Genomic DNA, 17,852 nt, shown 5'->3' with positions numbered 1-17,852 from the left:
AATATTTTTTGTCTTTTGTAGTTTTGTTTTCCTCACAGTGCTTTTTCTCATGTAAAAGTTTACTTTTATGTTGTCAATTTATAACAATCTTTTCTCTAATTGCTTCCGAATTTTTGAAGCAATTAAAGCAATTTAGCTAGCAAAATTTTTTCTTCTCTTATAGAGAAATTCATCCATGTTTCCTTCTAGTATCTGTATGGTTTCTTTTAAAAAACATTTATATACTCGACTAATTTGGAATTTGTCCTTGTATATGATATAAGAAATTGATCCAATTTTATCTTTTTCCTTCTTTATCTTAAAATAATAAAAAGTCCACCTTTTTCCTAGTGACCTGAAATACCATTTAAATCATATACTAACATGTTTCCTGTCACAAAAATAAAAATTAAGAGTAGTAACCACCTATGATGAATGCTGGCAAGGGAATTCTTGCATTGTGTGGGAGACTGAGCCACAAGTCCATAGTGATTATTTTTTTTTCCTTTTTGAAGAGACTGAATTCTGATACTTACATCTTCTGGATAATTTGCCTTTGGTTGACATGGGTGGAATTGGGTGTGGTGCTTACAATTTTTTCAAATGGTTTTACTCATTATTAGAGAGCTAGTGTCCTGAGACCATTAATCTGAATCATTATTTGCTTTAATTATTGTGATCCAGTAACAATGACGCAAATGTTTTTATAATGGAACGTTTCTGAGTTCTAAAATTAAATAAATGACTAAAGACTTTTACTGCATGAATTTGTAGTTAATCTTATAATAAAATTAATGTTCATTACAATTCACCTCTTTTCCCAAATAATTTTTTCCCCTTCCAAATTTTATTTTAGGTTCCAGGGACACATGTGCAGATTTGTTACATGGTTAAATTCTGTGTTAAGGGGCTTTGGTGTAGAGACAATTTTGTCACCAAGGTAATCAGCATAATGCCTGATAGGTAGCTTTTCAATCCTCACTCTCCTCCTACCTCTGCCCTCAAATAGGCCCCCAAGTCTATTGCCAAATGATTTCTCTTAATAACTTTCCTCTTCTACATATAGTTTATCAAATGTGCTCAGTGGAAAATATTTAAAGTTTCAGATTGTGCAACAAATATTCCCACTGACCGGATATGGAAAAGACCAGCAACATTCAGGAAATTGGCAGAGATTTTGAGCTCTGTGAGGGCAGGGCATAAAAAGCAAGGGGTGGAGCTATGCAGTGTGTATGGGAGTTGTTTTAATTCCACCCTTGTGCCAGGTTTTCTTCCACTATAAAATGATTACAATTGAATGTTTGTTTGCTTGTGCCTGTTTCTAGTCACCTTTACCACTCCGTTGGAATACTGTAATAAAAAGCAATGATGACAAGAATTTACACAAAATGGATATTCTAATCAAGAATGGCTTTCCGGGGGTTGGGGCGGGGGTCACAGGAGTGGGGAAGGGGACTCACTGTGTTGCCCAGGATGGAGTGCAGTGGCTATTCACAGGTTTACTCATAGCTCACTACTGTCTTGAATCCCTGGGCTCAAGTGATCCTCTTGCTTCAGCCCCTGAGTAGCTGGTACTAAAGGTGCGCACCACCATGCCTGGCTAAGGATGGGTTTTTAGTACCAAACTGGTAAAGTCCTGACAGTCATAAACCTTCAAGGTTGGGGATTTATAAATTTTATTATGGGAGTGAAGGAATTTTGCTTTGGCTTTCAACCAAAGAGTTATTGTTAGTGGGGATCTGGGTCTCTGTGCAGGATGGAATTTAGCATAAAGAATATAAATTACGTTTCCAAGCTGGTAGTTCGCCTTTCAAAGCAGGTTGTCTGTGCCGTTATTGCAGAACAGTTTCATATACCCCAGTGAATATCAGTTTATTTAAGGAGTGCAGAATTCTTTTTGCAGCACTTATAATACTTACAAATGGAAGGAATCAAAATTGAAAGGAAACTACAGATACTCATTTCAGGAATAATAGTCAGCTGCCAGGGATGCACAAGAACAGTGTGCTGGAACGTGACGAGGGTAGACTATATGATCTTTTTTTCCCCCACTGATTTCTCCCAAGAAATGTATGTTCTTTTGCAGTTACCGTCCACACTGCATGCCCATGAGAAATACAATGAAGATGGTCTGAATAATGAACTGGTAATCTTCGATAATACGAAATGAATTTAAGAAAACATATCAAAGAGGTACATACTGTTTCAAAGAGCAAGAACTGTTAACGGAAACTCCCTGCCTCATAAAGGCTTTCTGCAGAATGGAGATGGTCTTAAGCAAGTTTTACTATAAACAAATGCTTAGTTTCTTATTTTAAAAAATGACTAATTTTAGAAAGCTTACTCTCTCTTTTCTCTAGAAGGCTCTCAAAATAGGCTGCTGCAAAAGCTGGTATATTGTCCGGTTGCTCTCTCAGAATCTCGCGTGTCAGCCCTTCAAGAAGATTCCCAAATCCTTGTGGAATTCGGTAGTGGGTGTTGGAGAATGGAATCGACATCTTCTTGGTAAGAACTGCCTATGGAACCTAAAGATTCATTAAAGAATACTGTCTTTAAATTTATCTGATTTTACTTTTATAATCACAACTATGCCAACAAATTATTTCTGAGACCCACATTTTTTTAACTTGAATTCTTTTTTCTCTAACACAACCCAAGTCCATCTATTTCTTCCAAAGGGTTTTGAAATCTCCATTATGGATTAGAAAAATACAAATACAGACCCATTCACTAGGCCAAATCATTTTTTTTAAACCCTATAAAAAACCCATAATTTTCAATATGACTTTTTCTCTTTACCCTTTGTATTCTCAAAAGGTAAGGGTAATTTTTGCTATCACACAGGAATTTAGAGAGAATGATTGTTAAAAACTTAAATTGAATTCATTATCAATTGCTGAGAAGACCCTCTTTGAGGTCTATTTTTTTTTTTTAAAGAGTAGAAATTAGTCCTGGTTCTAGAAATTAATTTGTTGAATGAAGAAGTTACACAACCTTTCCCTTTGCTGCCACTTCTGAAGCATGGCCCACAATGCTTCGAACACCTTTGTACTGTGGAATGGGGTTGTGCCTGCGTGTGTGTGAGGGAGGGGAGGGATGGGATGGGATGGGGCTGTGTGCCAGGATTTTGAAATCCCAGCCTCTAAAGTTTTAGAATTCTTATATTTTCCGGTTTCTTCTTGACTAGGCTGTCTCTTTCTGTCTTGCAATACAACGGCCAGATTAAGGGTAGCTACTAAGCAGTGGGCTGAGCTGCTGAGTATGGAAAGACCTGGCCTGTTAACCTGGCTGAGTATGAAAAGACCTGGCCTGTTAACGTGAGAGTGTGCGTCAATGCGGAATAGAGGTGGAAGCCGTGGTAGGGGTGCAGGTTGGGAGAACTAGGCGGTTTGATGAGACTATGGAGGGTTCTCGTTTCATCGCTTTTTTCTTTTTTTCCTTTGAGACGGTGTCTCTGGCCTGGAACTCCTGGGCTCCAGCGATGCTCCCGCCTCAGCCTCCCGAGCAGTTGGGATTACAGTCGCGCGCCACCACGCCTGACTCCTCTCTTTTGCTTTTTCTGAGGGAGCAGTAGATAGAGGTATCGAACCATTCTAGGGTGGTGAAAAGGGCTGGCGAGATTCTGAACCAATGTGGGCAGAGGAGGGCGGGCGGGGGGGGGCAGACGTTGAGGACATGGGATTTCAGATTCGTGCAGAATGGGCTGCCTCGGCTCCAAACGGCCCAGGGCTCCGAGGATGTGTCTGGGATGCAGAGAGAGTACAAGAGACGAAGGGAAAAGGCTAGGTCTCGGTGTCAGAGAGGAAGTGGGGAAGCGGCCTCACCTCCTTTCTCTCCAAGCAGGTGCCGCCGGTTCCGGTTGTTTTTCTCGTTGCTGGGTAACCGTTTTTACTTTAAAAAAAAAAAACAAAACTACGGCGGCCGAGAAGGGGAGCGCACGACCCAGTCCTGAGGTCGCGGGAGGCTCCGAGGACTGCAAAAGGGTGGAGCCGGCCTCACCCCCGCCCAGGCCCCGCCCCTGCCCAGGCCCCGCCCCCGCCGGGAGCCCACCTTCCCAGTCCCGAGCGGCGGGCGGATCCTTGCAAGCATGGTGGCGCCGGGGCTTGTACTCGGGCTGGTGCTGCCATTAATCCTGTGGGCCGACCGAAGTGCAGGTGAGGCGGCCCGGCTCGGCCGGACCCCTGCCCCTCAGCCTGTGCGGGCTCCGAGACCCCGTGTCCCCTGGGGGACACGGATCCGCGCCCCTTTCTCAAGGTCGACGAAGGAACCTAGCTAGGCTAGGTGCTCGCGTCTCCGACCTAGGCCCGGTCTGCAGGGGTCTGCTGGGTTGAACCCCGGCCTCTCCACTTTCTCCACCCCCACTCACCATTCCTAACAGGCAGCCTGTGCGCAGGAAGAAAGTGCGGTTTGTCTCAGTGGGGAGGCCCAAATGTGCTCAGAAAGAGGCTTTCGGGGTCCTGGAGTAACTGCAGGGGAGCTCGGAGGAAAGGAGGGGAAGCGAGTTAGATAATATTTGGAAACAGGTGACTGAATCTTCCAAAACATTTCAGCGCTACCCCCTCAGTGGTGCCCTTGGGGAGGGTTTGCTTCAGGCGGGGTTCCTTAGGGGAATTAAATTTTACTCGTTTAAGTGGTTATTAGGGCTAAGAAATACAACCCCCTCACTAGCTCAGACTATTTAAGGCTCAGTTTTGATTTCTGGTGCAGCTTACAGATATTGGTGGTGAGATAATGTGAGTGGCATAAGGGAGGCTGCTGGCTCGCTTTGGCTGTTGTGCAGGTCAGATCTTGATCTTGCCATTCGAATACCCTAGGCTGGATACTGGGTCACAGTATGGAGAAAGCAGAAGGTACAATCTGTCTGATAATGCAAAGTGATAATAATGTTGGATTTCTTCCTTTCTTTTTAAAAACTCTCAAAGCGTGGACCCCAGCGATCCCTGTTAAGAAATGAAAGTTTGGGCAGGAGAACAGCGTGCAGAAAAATGAACGCTGCTCTACCTGACAGCCGGAAAAGTACCTAGATTCAGACAAACTGCAGGCCATAAATGATTGTTTAGAGTCTAACAAAAGTGCAAAATGCTAGCACTCTGTATGCCATTTCCTGACTCTTATCTCTACTCAGTGACCTTTGAGATCCATCTTATGAGGTAGGGAGAAGATGTTTTATTAGATTTTCAGTTAAAGGCTGTTTATTTTAGTGTCAGTATTTTATCCTCCTTTGGGTCGTATTGTTACATAACCTTCATTAACATTGATCACATTTTTCATTCATTAGTACTCTACTTGGTTGCATATTCTGACATTTTTCCTTTAAATCATTCTCCCTGTGCCCATGTTTACCATGTAATACTTGAGATGTACAAAATTATATGTAGCAATAACACAATAAAATGAACACCCATGAGATCAGCACCCAACTTAGAACTAGAACACTGCCAGTCTATTGAGCCTGGCATTGTGCTCCTTGTCAGTGCCTCCGGAACTCCTCACCAGAGGCAACCACTGTCCTAATTGTGTTATTCCACTTTTAATGATGGTCTTTTCCCCATAACACTCATTCCTGTTTTTCTACTCCAGCCCCAAATGAAGGAAAAAACTGAAGACCTAAAAAATCCAAATGTTGGCTCACACTTTTAATCCCAGCACTTTGGGAGGCTGAGGTGGGCAGATCACTTAGAGTCGGAAGTTCAAGACCAGCCTGGCCAACATGGCGAAACCTCATCTCTACTAAAAATACAGAAAAATTGGCCAGGAATGGTGGCTCACACCTGTAATCCCAGCACTTTGGGAGGCCAAAGCAGGCGGATCATGAGGTCAGGAGTTCGAGACCAGCCTGGCCAACATGGTGAAACCCCATCTCTACTAAAGATACAAAAAAAAAATTAACCATGTGTGGTGGCACATGCCTGTAATCCCAGCTACTCAGGAGGCTGAGGCAGGAGAATCACTTGAACCCTGGAGGCGGAGGTTGCAGTGAGCTGAGATCGTACCACTGCACTCCAGCCTGGGTGACAGAGCAAGACTCTGTCTCAAAAAAACAAACAAACAAACAAAATCAAATGTTAAATGTATGTGTCTTGTGTTTGACACAAGGAATGACTAGCCTTGCTCTCTTATTCTCTCTCTTTTTTTTGTCCATTGTACAATTCCTTGATGTTCCACTGTCTACTCTAATGAGCTTAGAATTTAAACTTTACAAAGACAAGGAATATGATTTTTTCTTTGGTTTGCCGCAAGTATCTAACTTCAGCAAAAAGGGAATTTCAAGTTTGGAATCAAGTGACTTGTTTTCTAACTTCGTCATAAACTATGTTATTTGAGACCAAAGGACATTAATGTTTGTGGTATGTTTAGCACTGTGCCTGCCACAGGTAAAGTCTCTAGTAGAGTGGAAGCTCCCTGCGGGCAAGGATTTTTGTCTGTTGTTATTATTATTATTTTGTCATCGTTATATTCCCAGTGCTTAAAATAGTAGGTATCAATAAATATTTGTTGAATTAACTAACGAACATGCAAGCTATTTAAAAAAATTGTTTAATCTGCCTTTGGTCTCAGTTTCTTGATCAGTAATATGATTATACTTCTTGATCAGTAAGTAACATGTTTATACTACGATTATGAAGATCCTTTCCACCTCTAAAACTCTTTAGCCCAGCACAGAGTCATTCACAAAGATGTTCATTAAGTGTATATTGCTGAAAACAGACAGACTTGGAAAGGTATTTCCCCTAGCCTATGGGCTACTGACTGCACACAAATGTGCAAGCTGCAGCCATTCCCCTACCCCCACCCTCTCTCTACTTAGCTCTTATTTATGTCTGTGGTTTTCCTTTTTTTGGTTCCATATGAAGCACCTACCCAAGACAAGGCCCTCCCACACATGTGCCTCCCCCTTCCCCCCAGCAGGCTGCCAACCTGCTTATGCAATTCTGGGGCGTTGTATTCTTTTCTTAGAGCATTTTGCTCATGGTAGCTGTGCATCTCCAACCCAGTAGGCCTTCTGGGTGATCTTTCATTGTCATGTAGGTTTCATGATCACAGTAGGTTTCATGATATTTGAGCTGAATCATATATAGCTCATAAGAGAGAGCTGAAGATTTTTAGTGACTTGCCTGTTATTCCAAGAGCAGGATAAATAGGCCACGGAGCTGTGTAGGCGACTCCATTAGCTGTGCTGCCCTGTTAAGTATAGCCGAAGGGGCCCTCATCATTTGTAGCTTCCAGGGAGGAAAATGTCAGCCTTGTTAATTCTGATTCTCTTTTCTGCCTATCATTTTTGTTTAAAATGCTTAAAAAGATCTTAATTTTGTTAATTATTATCTTTTAGGTAATTGGGGTCTGTTTTATTCAGATACATTGGGATATAATTTGTTTTATTTTTTTCCTTGTTAAGTTTTGATGAGGAACACGCTGAGATAATTTGGATGGATGTTTGTTATTAATAAAATACTTCTATATAGGCTGGATGTTAAAAATAGGAACGATCTCGTTAAAGCGAGTTCTTATTCAGTCTTGTTAGTGACTCTCTAGAATAGAATCCAGTTTCTCGTGTGCTTTATCTTGTCCTTTTAGTATAATTTAGCTTGTGGAATGGGTAAAATTGTGACAGAAGACTTTTGTTCAGACATGTTGACCTTCTGTCTCTCACTGACCTTATTTATGTGTCTTGATTTATTTGAATTTACCTGAGAAGGATGCTGACTTGTCGTGAATATTTATAAGGGCTTATTTAGAATTTTTGATGCAGTACACTGGTTTGTCAAAAAACTGTGATAAGGGGCAGTATTTGAAGGAAATTGGCATTAGTGGCATGGAAAAGGGGAGATAGAGAAGGGGAAAAAGATTAGGGAAGGCTGTTTGGAGAGAAGCATGCTGCTTTATTCCCAGCCATTAGGAGTGGGCGTGGTAATGGAAAACAGGGAAAGGAAGTGGTTTATTTTTCTCATAAACACCATCTATCGGGTGTATGAAAGGAGCATTTTAATGATTTAGCGGGAGAGAGCCCAGCATTAGGGCCAGGCCTGAGAACAAAGACAGATCAAGAGCTCTGAAGGGGAGGGAAGACTGTGGTCTGTTGGTTGCTTTGGGCTCTGGGAGTTTCCCTTAGTGGTCATCGTGTACTATGATGCATCTGTTGGAAACTGTTCTTGTTATGTTGCTTGCCTAATTAGGAGGAAGAAGATCTAGTTTTAGACGATTAAAGGGACTTAGTATGTTAAAATTCTCGTGCATAAAGACTGTATGTTCTTTGCTGTTTCACTTGATCCAGTTGATGCTGTATCTCTCCAGTGATGCTCCCCTCAGTGTTTGCTAAATTTTTTAGGTATTGGTTTTCGCTTTGCTTCATACATCAATAATGATATGGTGCTGCAGAAGGAGCCCGCTGGAGCAGTGATATGGGGCTTCGGTACACCTGGAGCCGCAGTAACCGTGACCCTGCGCCAAGGTCAGGAAACCATCATGAAGAAAGTGACCAGTGTGAAAGGTAAGGCAGCCCATCTTCTGTTCAGCTATTGCCCTCTTCTGCCACCTGCTGGATTATCTGAAAATGAATGCTAATGCTGTAGCTCACGTTATCCATCCATCCGTCTGTACATCCGTCTGTCCATTCATCCATAAAAGTTATTTGAATTTTGCCATGTGCTGGGCACTGAGGATACAAAGAAAAATAAGACTGAGTCAAAGTTCCTGTTCTCAAGGAACTTACGGAATAATGGGAATAGATACCCAGTTATATAGGACAGTGTGATGAATGCTATGATGAAGGTACATGTGGGATGTCTTGGGGTACAGAGGAGAAACATTGAACTCAGACTAGGTGGTAAGGGAAAGTTTCCACAGAAGATGATATTTGAGCTGAATCACATATAGAGGAGAGGCAGTATGGAGGAGAGGGTAAGAACTCTGGTAGTTCTTGCCCAACAACATTCTTACCTTCTTACATTCTTACCTTAAAAAAATCTTAAAACCCAAGACTAGCACCATGTAAATCCCATTTCTTATTTTTAAACCACAGCAATTGTTTGGATTTCTAAGTCAGCATCATTTACTGAGAGTGCCATAATGTAAGAATGTAAGACTTCATATTGGTAGTCTAAAGCTCTGGAAGTTACTGCTTTCAGGTCCTGATTCTGTCATTTCTATGGCTGAATAATCTTGGACCTGTAATATAACATCTCCATGTCATAGTTTATACGTAAAATGGAGATCGTCATGATACCTACAGGATTACTGTGAGAATTAAATGAATTAACACTTGTGAAGTACTTGTAACAGTGCCTGGCACACAACTGCAGGGTAAGTTTTAGTAGTCATGATTGTTACTATTACTATTCTTATTTAGTCAGTCATTCAAATATCTATTGAGAGCCTACCATGTGCTCTCATGATTGAGACATTGTGCTAGGTACTGGTAATACAGTGATAAGTAAAACAGATATGTCCTCTCCCTTAATGAGGCATGCAGGTTAGACAGGAAGACAGTAAGCAGTTACAATTGAGTGTGATAGTGTGTTAAGTGTGATAAGTACCACAGTGAGGAAGAACAAGGTGCTTCGTAGAGAATAGGGATAATTATGTAGTCTGAGGCTCATCTTGAGAGGTGAGCAGGGCACACCAGGTAGTGAGAATAGCCTGGCAAAGGCATGGAGGCCTGAGTGTACCTGGGCCATGGGAGAGATGCCAGGCAGGTTGGTTGGTCTGGAACACTAGGGGTGTATGACTGGGCAGATGACAGGAGATAGGTTGGAAGGGCAGGGAGGCTTGTCTGTCATTGCTAAGGAGTGTATGTTTTATTCTAAACAGACAGAGTTTTAAACAGCAAAATAATATGATCAGATATTTTAGAAAGCTCACTCTGGCAGCACTGTGGAAGATGGATTGGAGATTAGTAAGATAGAGGTGGTGGGCCCTGTGGGCAGGCTGCTATGATATCCAGGCAAGAGATGATGACGGTTTGACCTCATAGAGTAGCTGTGAGGATGTTCAGGAAGGTGAGAATTCGCAGTTTTCATGAGCAGGGAGATCTTACAAAGGAGTGAGTCTCTGTCTAGAAGAGGTAAAGATGTAGAAGCCGGCGTGGAGGAGATGAAGCTAGAAGTTATGGGATGCAGGAAGGCACGCTCAGGGCTGGATGTTACAGATAGCTCTATAGCTGTGTGATGTGGAGGTGAGAATGAGACAGATGAGGAGGCTGCTCAGAGGTGGAGGTGGAGTTCAGGTGCAAAGTGGTGGTTTGAGCAGTGGCTAGCATATATATGTGACAGGGATGCTTGTGGGAATTGCACTGGCCCCCGAAAGCAAGGATTGTCTGGTTAGTTTTAGCAGTATACTAAACTGGTGATCCAATCTAGAGTGATCCGGATCCTGATGCAGTCTCTTCAAAATTCATTTCCATTCAGCAAACATTTAAAAATACTATATGCCAGGCATTGACATAAGGTAAGTGCTTCTAATTCTTGGGTTTTAAGACTTTTTAAGGTAAGAATGTTGTTGGGTGAACTAAAAGACTGAAAGGGAAGCTTCAGCTGATTGAGACATGCTTCTCTGTTGGATCTAAATGCTGTCGGTGACTTGCAGGATATCCTGAAAGTGAAGGATTCAAGGGACTCTTCGTGCTTTCTGTTTGTGCTGGGCCACCTTAGAAATGAAGAGCACTGTGTACAAATAATGGCACTCTCAGTAAATGATGCTGACTTAGAAATCTAAAGAACTGCTGTGGTGTAAAAATAAGAAGTGTGATTTACATGGTGCTAACAAGTTACCAATAAATATTTAGGCGACAGAGAAAACACAGTGCTGTAGAGATACATACAGAAAGCGTACAATGTTGTGTAGCATTTCAGTTTAAAAATCCTCGTGCATTGTTTTTAGATTTTTCTCCCTTCATGCCTGTTTCAGAAAACACAGTGCTGTAGGGATACATACGGAAAGCGTACAATGTTGTGTAGCATTTCAGTTTAAAAATCCTCGTGCATTGTTTTTAGATTTTTCTCCCTTCATGCCTGTTTCAGAACTAGTATTTGAGGTGGGCAGAGATGAGGCAGAGGCTAGGTGGAAGGAAAGGTAATAATTAGGGGAGGAGCCTCCCTTTTCCTTTACAGTGATTGCGAAGCTGCTCATTTATCTTGAGTTGAATTTGATAAACACCGAGTGAGGGCTTACTGTGTCTAAAACACTGAGCCAGAAACCCTAGGAAAGTATAGAGAAGAATACAAATAGTGCCCATCTCTCAAGAACTCACTCCCCCATTCCATCCTTTCACATTTAGTAGTTTAGGCTCAAGTAGTGCTCCAGCTGCTTCACTGCAAGGAGATGTATCATTCGTAGTTAAAAGAACCAGCAGCAACTTAAGAGAATTGAGTGATTCATGGGTACGGATGATAATTTCCCAGGAAAAGGGGTTGATGTTATTGGTGGTGGTGGGGACCTGTTTATTAGACTCTCCACATTTACTTGGTAGAAAAGGGGAAGGTATTTGAGTTTAGAGAGATCTGCAAACCTGCTGCAGTGGGTATCTTGCTTTGTTCTGCCCGTGAAGCAAAATAGATGAAGTGTTAATTGGAATAAAGGAGGTAGACATGTAAGAAATTTCATAGGCAAAATATATCTCTCAAAAGACATACCACAGAGAATACTGAAGGGTGGATTTCTGGTTTAGATTTTAATGAGGACTCTGAGATTTTCAGCAACATTACCTGAGTTTGCTGCTTTGTCTACCTCTGGTAATGTTTAACTTATTACCCATAGTCCCCTAGAAACCCAGAACAAAGTAAGATATAACAGCGTAAAGGTGGTTGTCCAGCAGACTGACACTGAGACTTTGGGAAAATTAACACCTGAGGGATGATTGGGACCATGGTCAGGTGCTGGGTTGGTTCCAACGATGTTGTCAAATGAGGTAAGAGGATTCTTTTAGACACGAGGAATACAAGCAGGGAAAACCAGGCATATCCTCTCACTTTGACATACATGGTAGGGGTGTGTGTATGTAGGTGATAAAATGGGGGTGTGTCTGTCTATGTTTGTCATCATGATTGAGGTAAATAGATATATTTTCTCTACCTTAAAATAATACAAAAGCCTAAAACCCTCCCTGCCCCTGGTTGGCATGCATACCAATTTTCTTTTCTTTTTTTGAGATGGAGTCTTGCTCTGTCACCCAGGCTGGAGTGCAGAGGTGTGATCTCAGCTCACTGCAACCTGTGCCTGCCAGGTTCAAGTGATCCTCCTGCCTTAGCCTCCTGAGTAGCTGGGATTACAGGCACCCGCCACCACGCCTGGCTAATTTGCATACTAGTTTTCTATGCTACATAATAAATTGCCACAAACTTAGGTGCTTAAAACAACACGCTTTTACTATCTCACAATTCCTGCGGGTCTGAAGTCTGGTTATGGTTTAGCTGGATTCTCTACTCAGGGTCTCACAAGGCTGAAATCAAGGTGTGGCCAGGCTGTGTTCCCATTGGAGGTGCGAGTAGAGAGTTACCTGTTTCCAAGCTCCCTTGCGTTGCTGGCAGAATTCATTTAGGTGTTGAGCTCATGGCAGCACCTCTGCTGTTTCAGATCTCTGACCTCTAGATCCTCTTTGAAAGAGCTCACCTTATTATGTATGCCAACCCAGGAAAATCTTGATTTTTATTAAAGCCAAATGATTAGGGACTTTAATCACATCTGCAAAATCCCTTCACCTTTTCCATATAACATTGTCTAACACAAGAGTGACATCTCATTCCCTTTGCCATTTTCTGTTGGTTGGGAGCCGGTCACAGATTCTGCCAGCCACATAAGCCTGTGACTTTGGGGTGTCACCTTAGGATGTGTCTGCCACCACAGGCTATAGTGTAAGTAACTTGCATGGGCAGTTTTTATGATATAAAAGCACTTAAGCTTTTTTTCCTTTGCATTCATATTTGGTGGTGGAGATGAACTTAAGATTACAACAGAATAAATGTAGTTTGGTGAGGGGCAGTGTAGGCAGTAAGGCCTTCTTGGCTTCCAAGCCATTTCCACAAACCACTGAGCCACTTTGCAGCTAGTGAGGAACTAGGGTTCTGTTGGGTGGGGGTTGGGGAGGAAGTGAACAGGGATGCTTTTTTCATCTCTAGGTTGTTCTCGGGAAGGGAATGGTCATGGATAATTTTCCTTTTTCTCTTCTTGGCATCTGAGATTTTGGCACAGTAATAGAACAAAATAATTAACATCTGATGTGAGTAGCAAAAAGAAAAAACAAGAAAGCACTTTATGACTATGTCTCTAGACAAATTATTTTCATTTTTTCCTTTGATCGTGTGCTTGTTCTTCCCATTTTGAGGTGGGAGTGAATTGTGAGGTGGAGAGAAGGTGGAGACAGAGTTTTTCACTGCCCTTGGCTGGAATGTGAGAAGAGCAACAATAAGAAATAGGCCACCAGAGGCCAGGTGCGGTGGCTCACGCCTATAATCCCAGCACTTCCAGAGGCTGAGGCGGGTGGATCATGAGGTCAGGAGATCGAGACCATCCTGGCCAACACGGTGAAACCCTGTCTCTACTAAAATACAAAAATAAAATTTAGCTGAGTGTGACGGTGTACGCCTGTAGTCCCAGCTACTTGGGAGGCTGGGGCAGAAGAATTGCTTGAACCCGGGAGACGGAGGTTGCAATGAGCCGAGATCGCGCCACTGCGCTCCAGCCTGGACACAGAATGAGATTCCGTCTCAAAAAAAAAAAAAAAAAAAAAAGGAAATAGGCCACCAGAAACGCTAACCCTTAGACATGAGAATGTAAGGCCCTAGTCAATTTGCATGGCTCTCTTGTCAGTGTAACCCAGGGATGGGGTTTACTTCCTACCATTTAATTGATGGAGTACGTGGCACACTAAGCACTCTAAGTAGCTGTATAATGAAGGAAGGGAATAATCTTCCTAGGTGGCACAAGAAAAAATGTGAGGAAGCAGAGATTTGAGTGCACCGAAAATGAGGATTTACAGAAACCTGGGCCTGGCCTGGAATTGCTGATAGCAAGTGATTAGGGCCCAGAAGAAGGATGGAGAGCAACTTGTTCAGAAAGCCGATCCGGATCAGTAGAAAAGCAGCTGGATGGTGAACTCTTTGTGGTTAGTGACTCAAGTTTATTATTTGGACTCAAGCTTATGGACTTCATGGGTCACCACTGTTTCTAAAAACTCTTAACCAAACTTGATTGGCCTGTGGTGAACTCTATTTCAACAAACCAGTCCTGAACTGATAAGCCAAGGACTAGGCAGTTCTTATGAAATATGGTAGCTTTTGCCTTTTTAATCCCACCCTTGCTTTTGGTCTAAGAAACAGCCTTCACAGGTGCTGCTGTCCTTTGTATATACTTACATAGGAGCAAATCCTTATTGTTTTAAATGAACTGTCTCTGAGTTGGTTTAACCATTAGTAACCTCTCTGGAGTGCATCAGGTTTTCCCTGACTTGCCTGGAAGTTAACTGTTCTTAATACTTGTTATTGTCAGAGTTTACTTTACTTTTTTTTTTTTTTGAGATGAAGTTTTGCTCTTATTGCCCAGGCTGGAATGCAATGGTGCGATCTCAGCTCATGCAACCTCCACCTCCTGGGTTCAAGTGATTCTCCTGCCTCAGCCTCCCGAGTAGCTGGGATTACAGGCACATGCCATCACACCCTGCTAATTTTTGTATTTTTAGTAGAGATGGGGTTTCACCATGTGGGCCAGACTGGTCTCAAACTCCTGACCTCAGGTGATCCACCCGCCTCGGCCTCCCAAAGTGCTGGGATTACAGGCATGAGCTGCTGTGCCTTGCCAGAGTTTTCTTTTATCAAGTAGGAAAGGAAAAAAGCTAGAAACTAACATCTTGAGGACTAGCCCAGGAGGAAGTTTTCTGAGGTCTTTGTGGAAGTTGCAAGGCGGTTCCTCTGGGAGGCAGTTCTTGGGAATAAGGCTCAGGTCTTGATGCCTAGTTCTCTCTACTCCTTAGGCCCTAGAGGGAGTCATCCTCTGGTTGTAGTAGGATGGTATTGCCATGTTTTGCCCAAATAGTTTGGCATTGTCTTTTTATTACTGGGCAGCAGAGTTTTTTAGAACCTCTGGTGAAGGTAGTTTTCTTCACCAGCCATGTTGTCTGGATTGAGGCTAAGTGTAAATACCCAATTAACAGCAGTGAATAGGAATCAATTATATAGCAATAGAAGGCTAAGAAATAGTCCTTGGTTTTCTGGGGGGTGACCTCACCATCATAAGTGAATAACGTTGGTGGCAGAAGGGCAGAGCTCCAGTAAGATGTGTCAGTACAGGAAGCCTGGAAAGACCTTGGCAAGCCTGGAGTTGGGACAGATTGGAGTGTCTGCCTGCTCAGAAGTGTGAGCCATATGGAACACATCACACCTGTGCGACACAATCTGTCCTAGCTGCCCACTGTTTCCAAAACAGTGATTTTTCTGGTTTAGGTGAATTATACAGTTAATACGTTGACGTGTGGCTACTGATGGTATAAAAACAATACCGAACATTTGGTTTTAGATTTAATTAACCACTTAGGGATGGGAGTAGCAAGCTCAGTTGCTTATGCTTTTAAGAGGAGCAAGCATGCACCCTTCCCCTGATGTCTTAGGGCTTTTGGACATTTTCCCCAGGACTCTGAGAAATCCTGTATGAATTGAGTTTTTATTAGTCACCTGTTGTACATTAGGACATCTCATGCATCTGCTTAGCTCTTGCTGATTGGAAAGAACTTTGCAGTGTCTAGTACATAGTAGGCCCTTGGATGGTATTTTTTAGAATTATTATTCCTCGTAAATTGGATGTAATCATTTTAGGATGCTCCATTTCCAGTTCTTATCAGTCTTTCCCTTTGAATTTACATTGATCTGATGGGTATGAATTATAAATCAGTTCATATTCTTTGGCATAATGCCAAGAGTGTTTATTTTAAAATGTTAATTCTCATTTTTTTTTCTGTTTTCTCAGTCTTGTTTTATCAACCTTGTTCATGTTATTTGGTTCTCCTTGGCACAATTTTTGCCATTTTGAAGATATTTTCCTGAAGCTTCTAAGTATGTTGTTGGCAGGGGTGGTCTGGTGAGTGATGAGAGGTAGGAGAGTGATAGGGTGGTTCTAGGGAATATGCTATGAATTTCTGAAATAGGCTCTCAGATAGCGTCTCATCTCCCTAGTTGAGTCCCAAAGCCTTAAGTCTTGTAAATAACTCTGTGAAAATAATTAATTGGGCAAATTGGAATATCTTTTTCACAGAGACATTAATTTATATGCCTCCCACTACTTTTTGATGTGTCAGTTTCTCCACTCAACAGTTTGCTGTTCGGAAAACCCAGACCACTGGTAGTGTTAATCCTTGTTAGCAACACAGGAGGAGGTGGGGAGTGAAGGCGCAAGGGTGATACTGTCAAGCCAGGGGAAGTTCCAGATTATCATTGATTTTCTCTACCCTGTGGTCACATTCGATTGAGTAATTGCAAGTTAGTTTGGGGCACTATAAGATGAAATTATGTTAATTTTGACAGCTGGATAGTATAATAAGAATTTCTCTTTTGTGTTTTCTATTAAACTCTTGAATTTTAATCTGCATGTATTTTTGTCTATCCTCATTTAGGATTATAACTGGGTAACTTACTTTTTTTGTAAATGCTTCAGTTAAAAGTAAGGAGGGATTGGTACAGATTAAGGATAAAAATGCTGCTGCTCGTGTTAGTTCTATCCTCTTAGCTGAAATTTGGCCAATCTTCATAGCTTTGAATTCAGTTTATTACAGAGGCTGGGAATAGCCACAAATGAGTATAATCGGGGTTTAATTTCATTTTAATTGATTGATTAATTCCTTGGAGTCCTGTTACTATTTCAGCTCACTTTGATACCTGGATGGTGATACTGGATCCTATGAAGGCTGGAGGACCTTTTGAAGTGATGGCACAACAGACTTTGGAGAAAATGAACTTCACCCTGAGAGTTCATGATGTCCTGTTTGGAGATGTCTGGCTCTGTAGTGGGCAGAGTAACATGCAGATGACTGTGCTACAGGTAATTTGGAGAGTCTCAGCAATAATACATAGTGTTGGTGATGAAGAAGGAAAAGAAGGAGGAATAAGGGGACAACAAGGAGAAACAGGGCTGTTTCTATTTAGTGAGTACCATGAACTAAGATCTGTTCTAAGTGCTTTGAATGAATTCATTAATTTGACTTAATAATCTTAAGAGATAAGTTATTGTTAAATTGGTAGTTATTGATTGGTGCTAATGAATTCTATATAGGTTAAGAACTTAGAGGCAGCATTGTTTTCTCTAGCACTTTCTCCAAAACTGAGGTTCTTCTCAAGTGGATTTTTATTTTCTTGCCTTTTTTTTTTTGAGACGGAGTTTCTCTCTCGTTGCCCAGGCTGGAGTGCAATGGCGCAATCTCAGCTCACTGCAACCTCCACCTCCTGGGTTCCCAAGTAGCTGGGATTACAGGCATGCGCCACCCGGCTAATTTTTGTATTTTTAGTACAGATGGGGTTTCGCCATGTTGGCCAGGTTCGTCTCGAACTCCTGACCTCGGGTGATCCACCCGCCTCGGCCTCTCAAAGTGCTGGGATTACAGGCGTGAGCCACTGAGCCCGGCCTGTTTTTCTTGCCTTTTAATCATTCCTTTGAGAAATATTAAATTTGAGATGTAAACCTGAGAGTTGAGAACTAGATCATTATTTCAATTCATCTCTTTTAGAAAAATATATGAAATACAATACGTTCATATACTCTATGATTTATTTTGTTTCTATTTCTTAGTTTTTTCTGTTTTTTTTTCTTTTTGTAGTCTACTACTACATAATGCTACTAAAATGATCTTGCTCTGAACATATCTACTTCATTTCATCATTAGTTTTCTGATTTAGGATTTA

The 17,852-nt window shown here is 42.0% G+C and overlaps 1 protein-coding gene and 1 long non-coding RNA gene across 3 annotated transcripts in view; one reads left to right on the top strand and one right to left on the bottom strand.

Annotated features, from left to right (window-relative positions):
- Window positions 1–1,287: 1,287 nt before the first annotated feature.
- Window positions 1,288–3,846, bottom strand: LOC112605790. Its single transcript, XR_003115562.1, has 3 exons — window positions 3,804–3,846; window positions 2,324–2,504; window positions 1,288–2,077 (listed from the first exon to the last, which is right to left on the bottom strand). It is a non-coding gene; the product is annotated as an uncharacterized LOC112605790 (long non-coding RNA).
- SIAE (sialic acid acetylesterase) overlaps window positions 1,445–17,852 on the top strand; it is a 39,790-nt gene continuing 23,382 nt past the window's right edge. Inside the window, exons 1-5 of one of the 2 annotated variants that reach the window (XM_025355663.1) lie at window positions 1,445–1,559; window positions 2,066–2,172; window positions 2,340–2,484; window positions 8,306–8,467; window positions 16,820–16,995. In XM_025355663.1, the coding sequence (XP_025211448.1) occupies window positions 2,146–2,172; window positions 2,340–2,484; window positions 8,306–8,467; window positions 16,820–16,995 (510 nt within the window). In that variant the 5' untranslated portion in view covers window positions 1,445–1,559; window positions 2,066–2,145. Of the gene's footprint in view, window positions 1,560–2,065; window positions 2,173–2,339; window positions 2,485–3,874; window positions 4,134–8,305; window positions 8,468–16,819; window positions 16,996–17,852 lie in introns of those variants that run through there. The other variant, XM_025355665.1, reaches the window with a different exon arrangement.

This window comes from Theropithecus gelada, chromosome 14 (assembly GCF_003255815.1).
Source record: "Theropithecus gelada isolate Dixy chromosome 14, Tgel_1.0, whole genome shotgun sequence".
Classification (NCBI taxonomy): domain Eukaryota; kingdom Metazoa; phylum Chordata; class Mammalia; order Primates; family Cercopithecidae; genus Theropithecus; species Theropithecus gelada.
The sequence above is the reverse complement of the archived record's forward strand: the minus strand, read 5'-3'. Positions and strand labels throughout refer to the sequence as shown.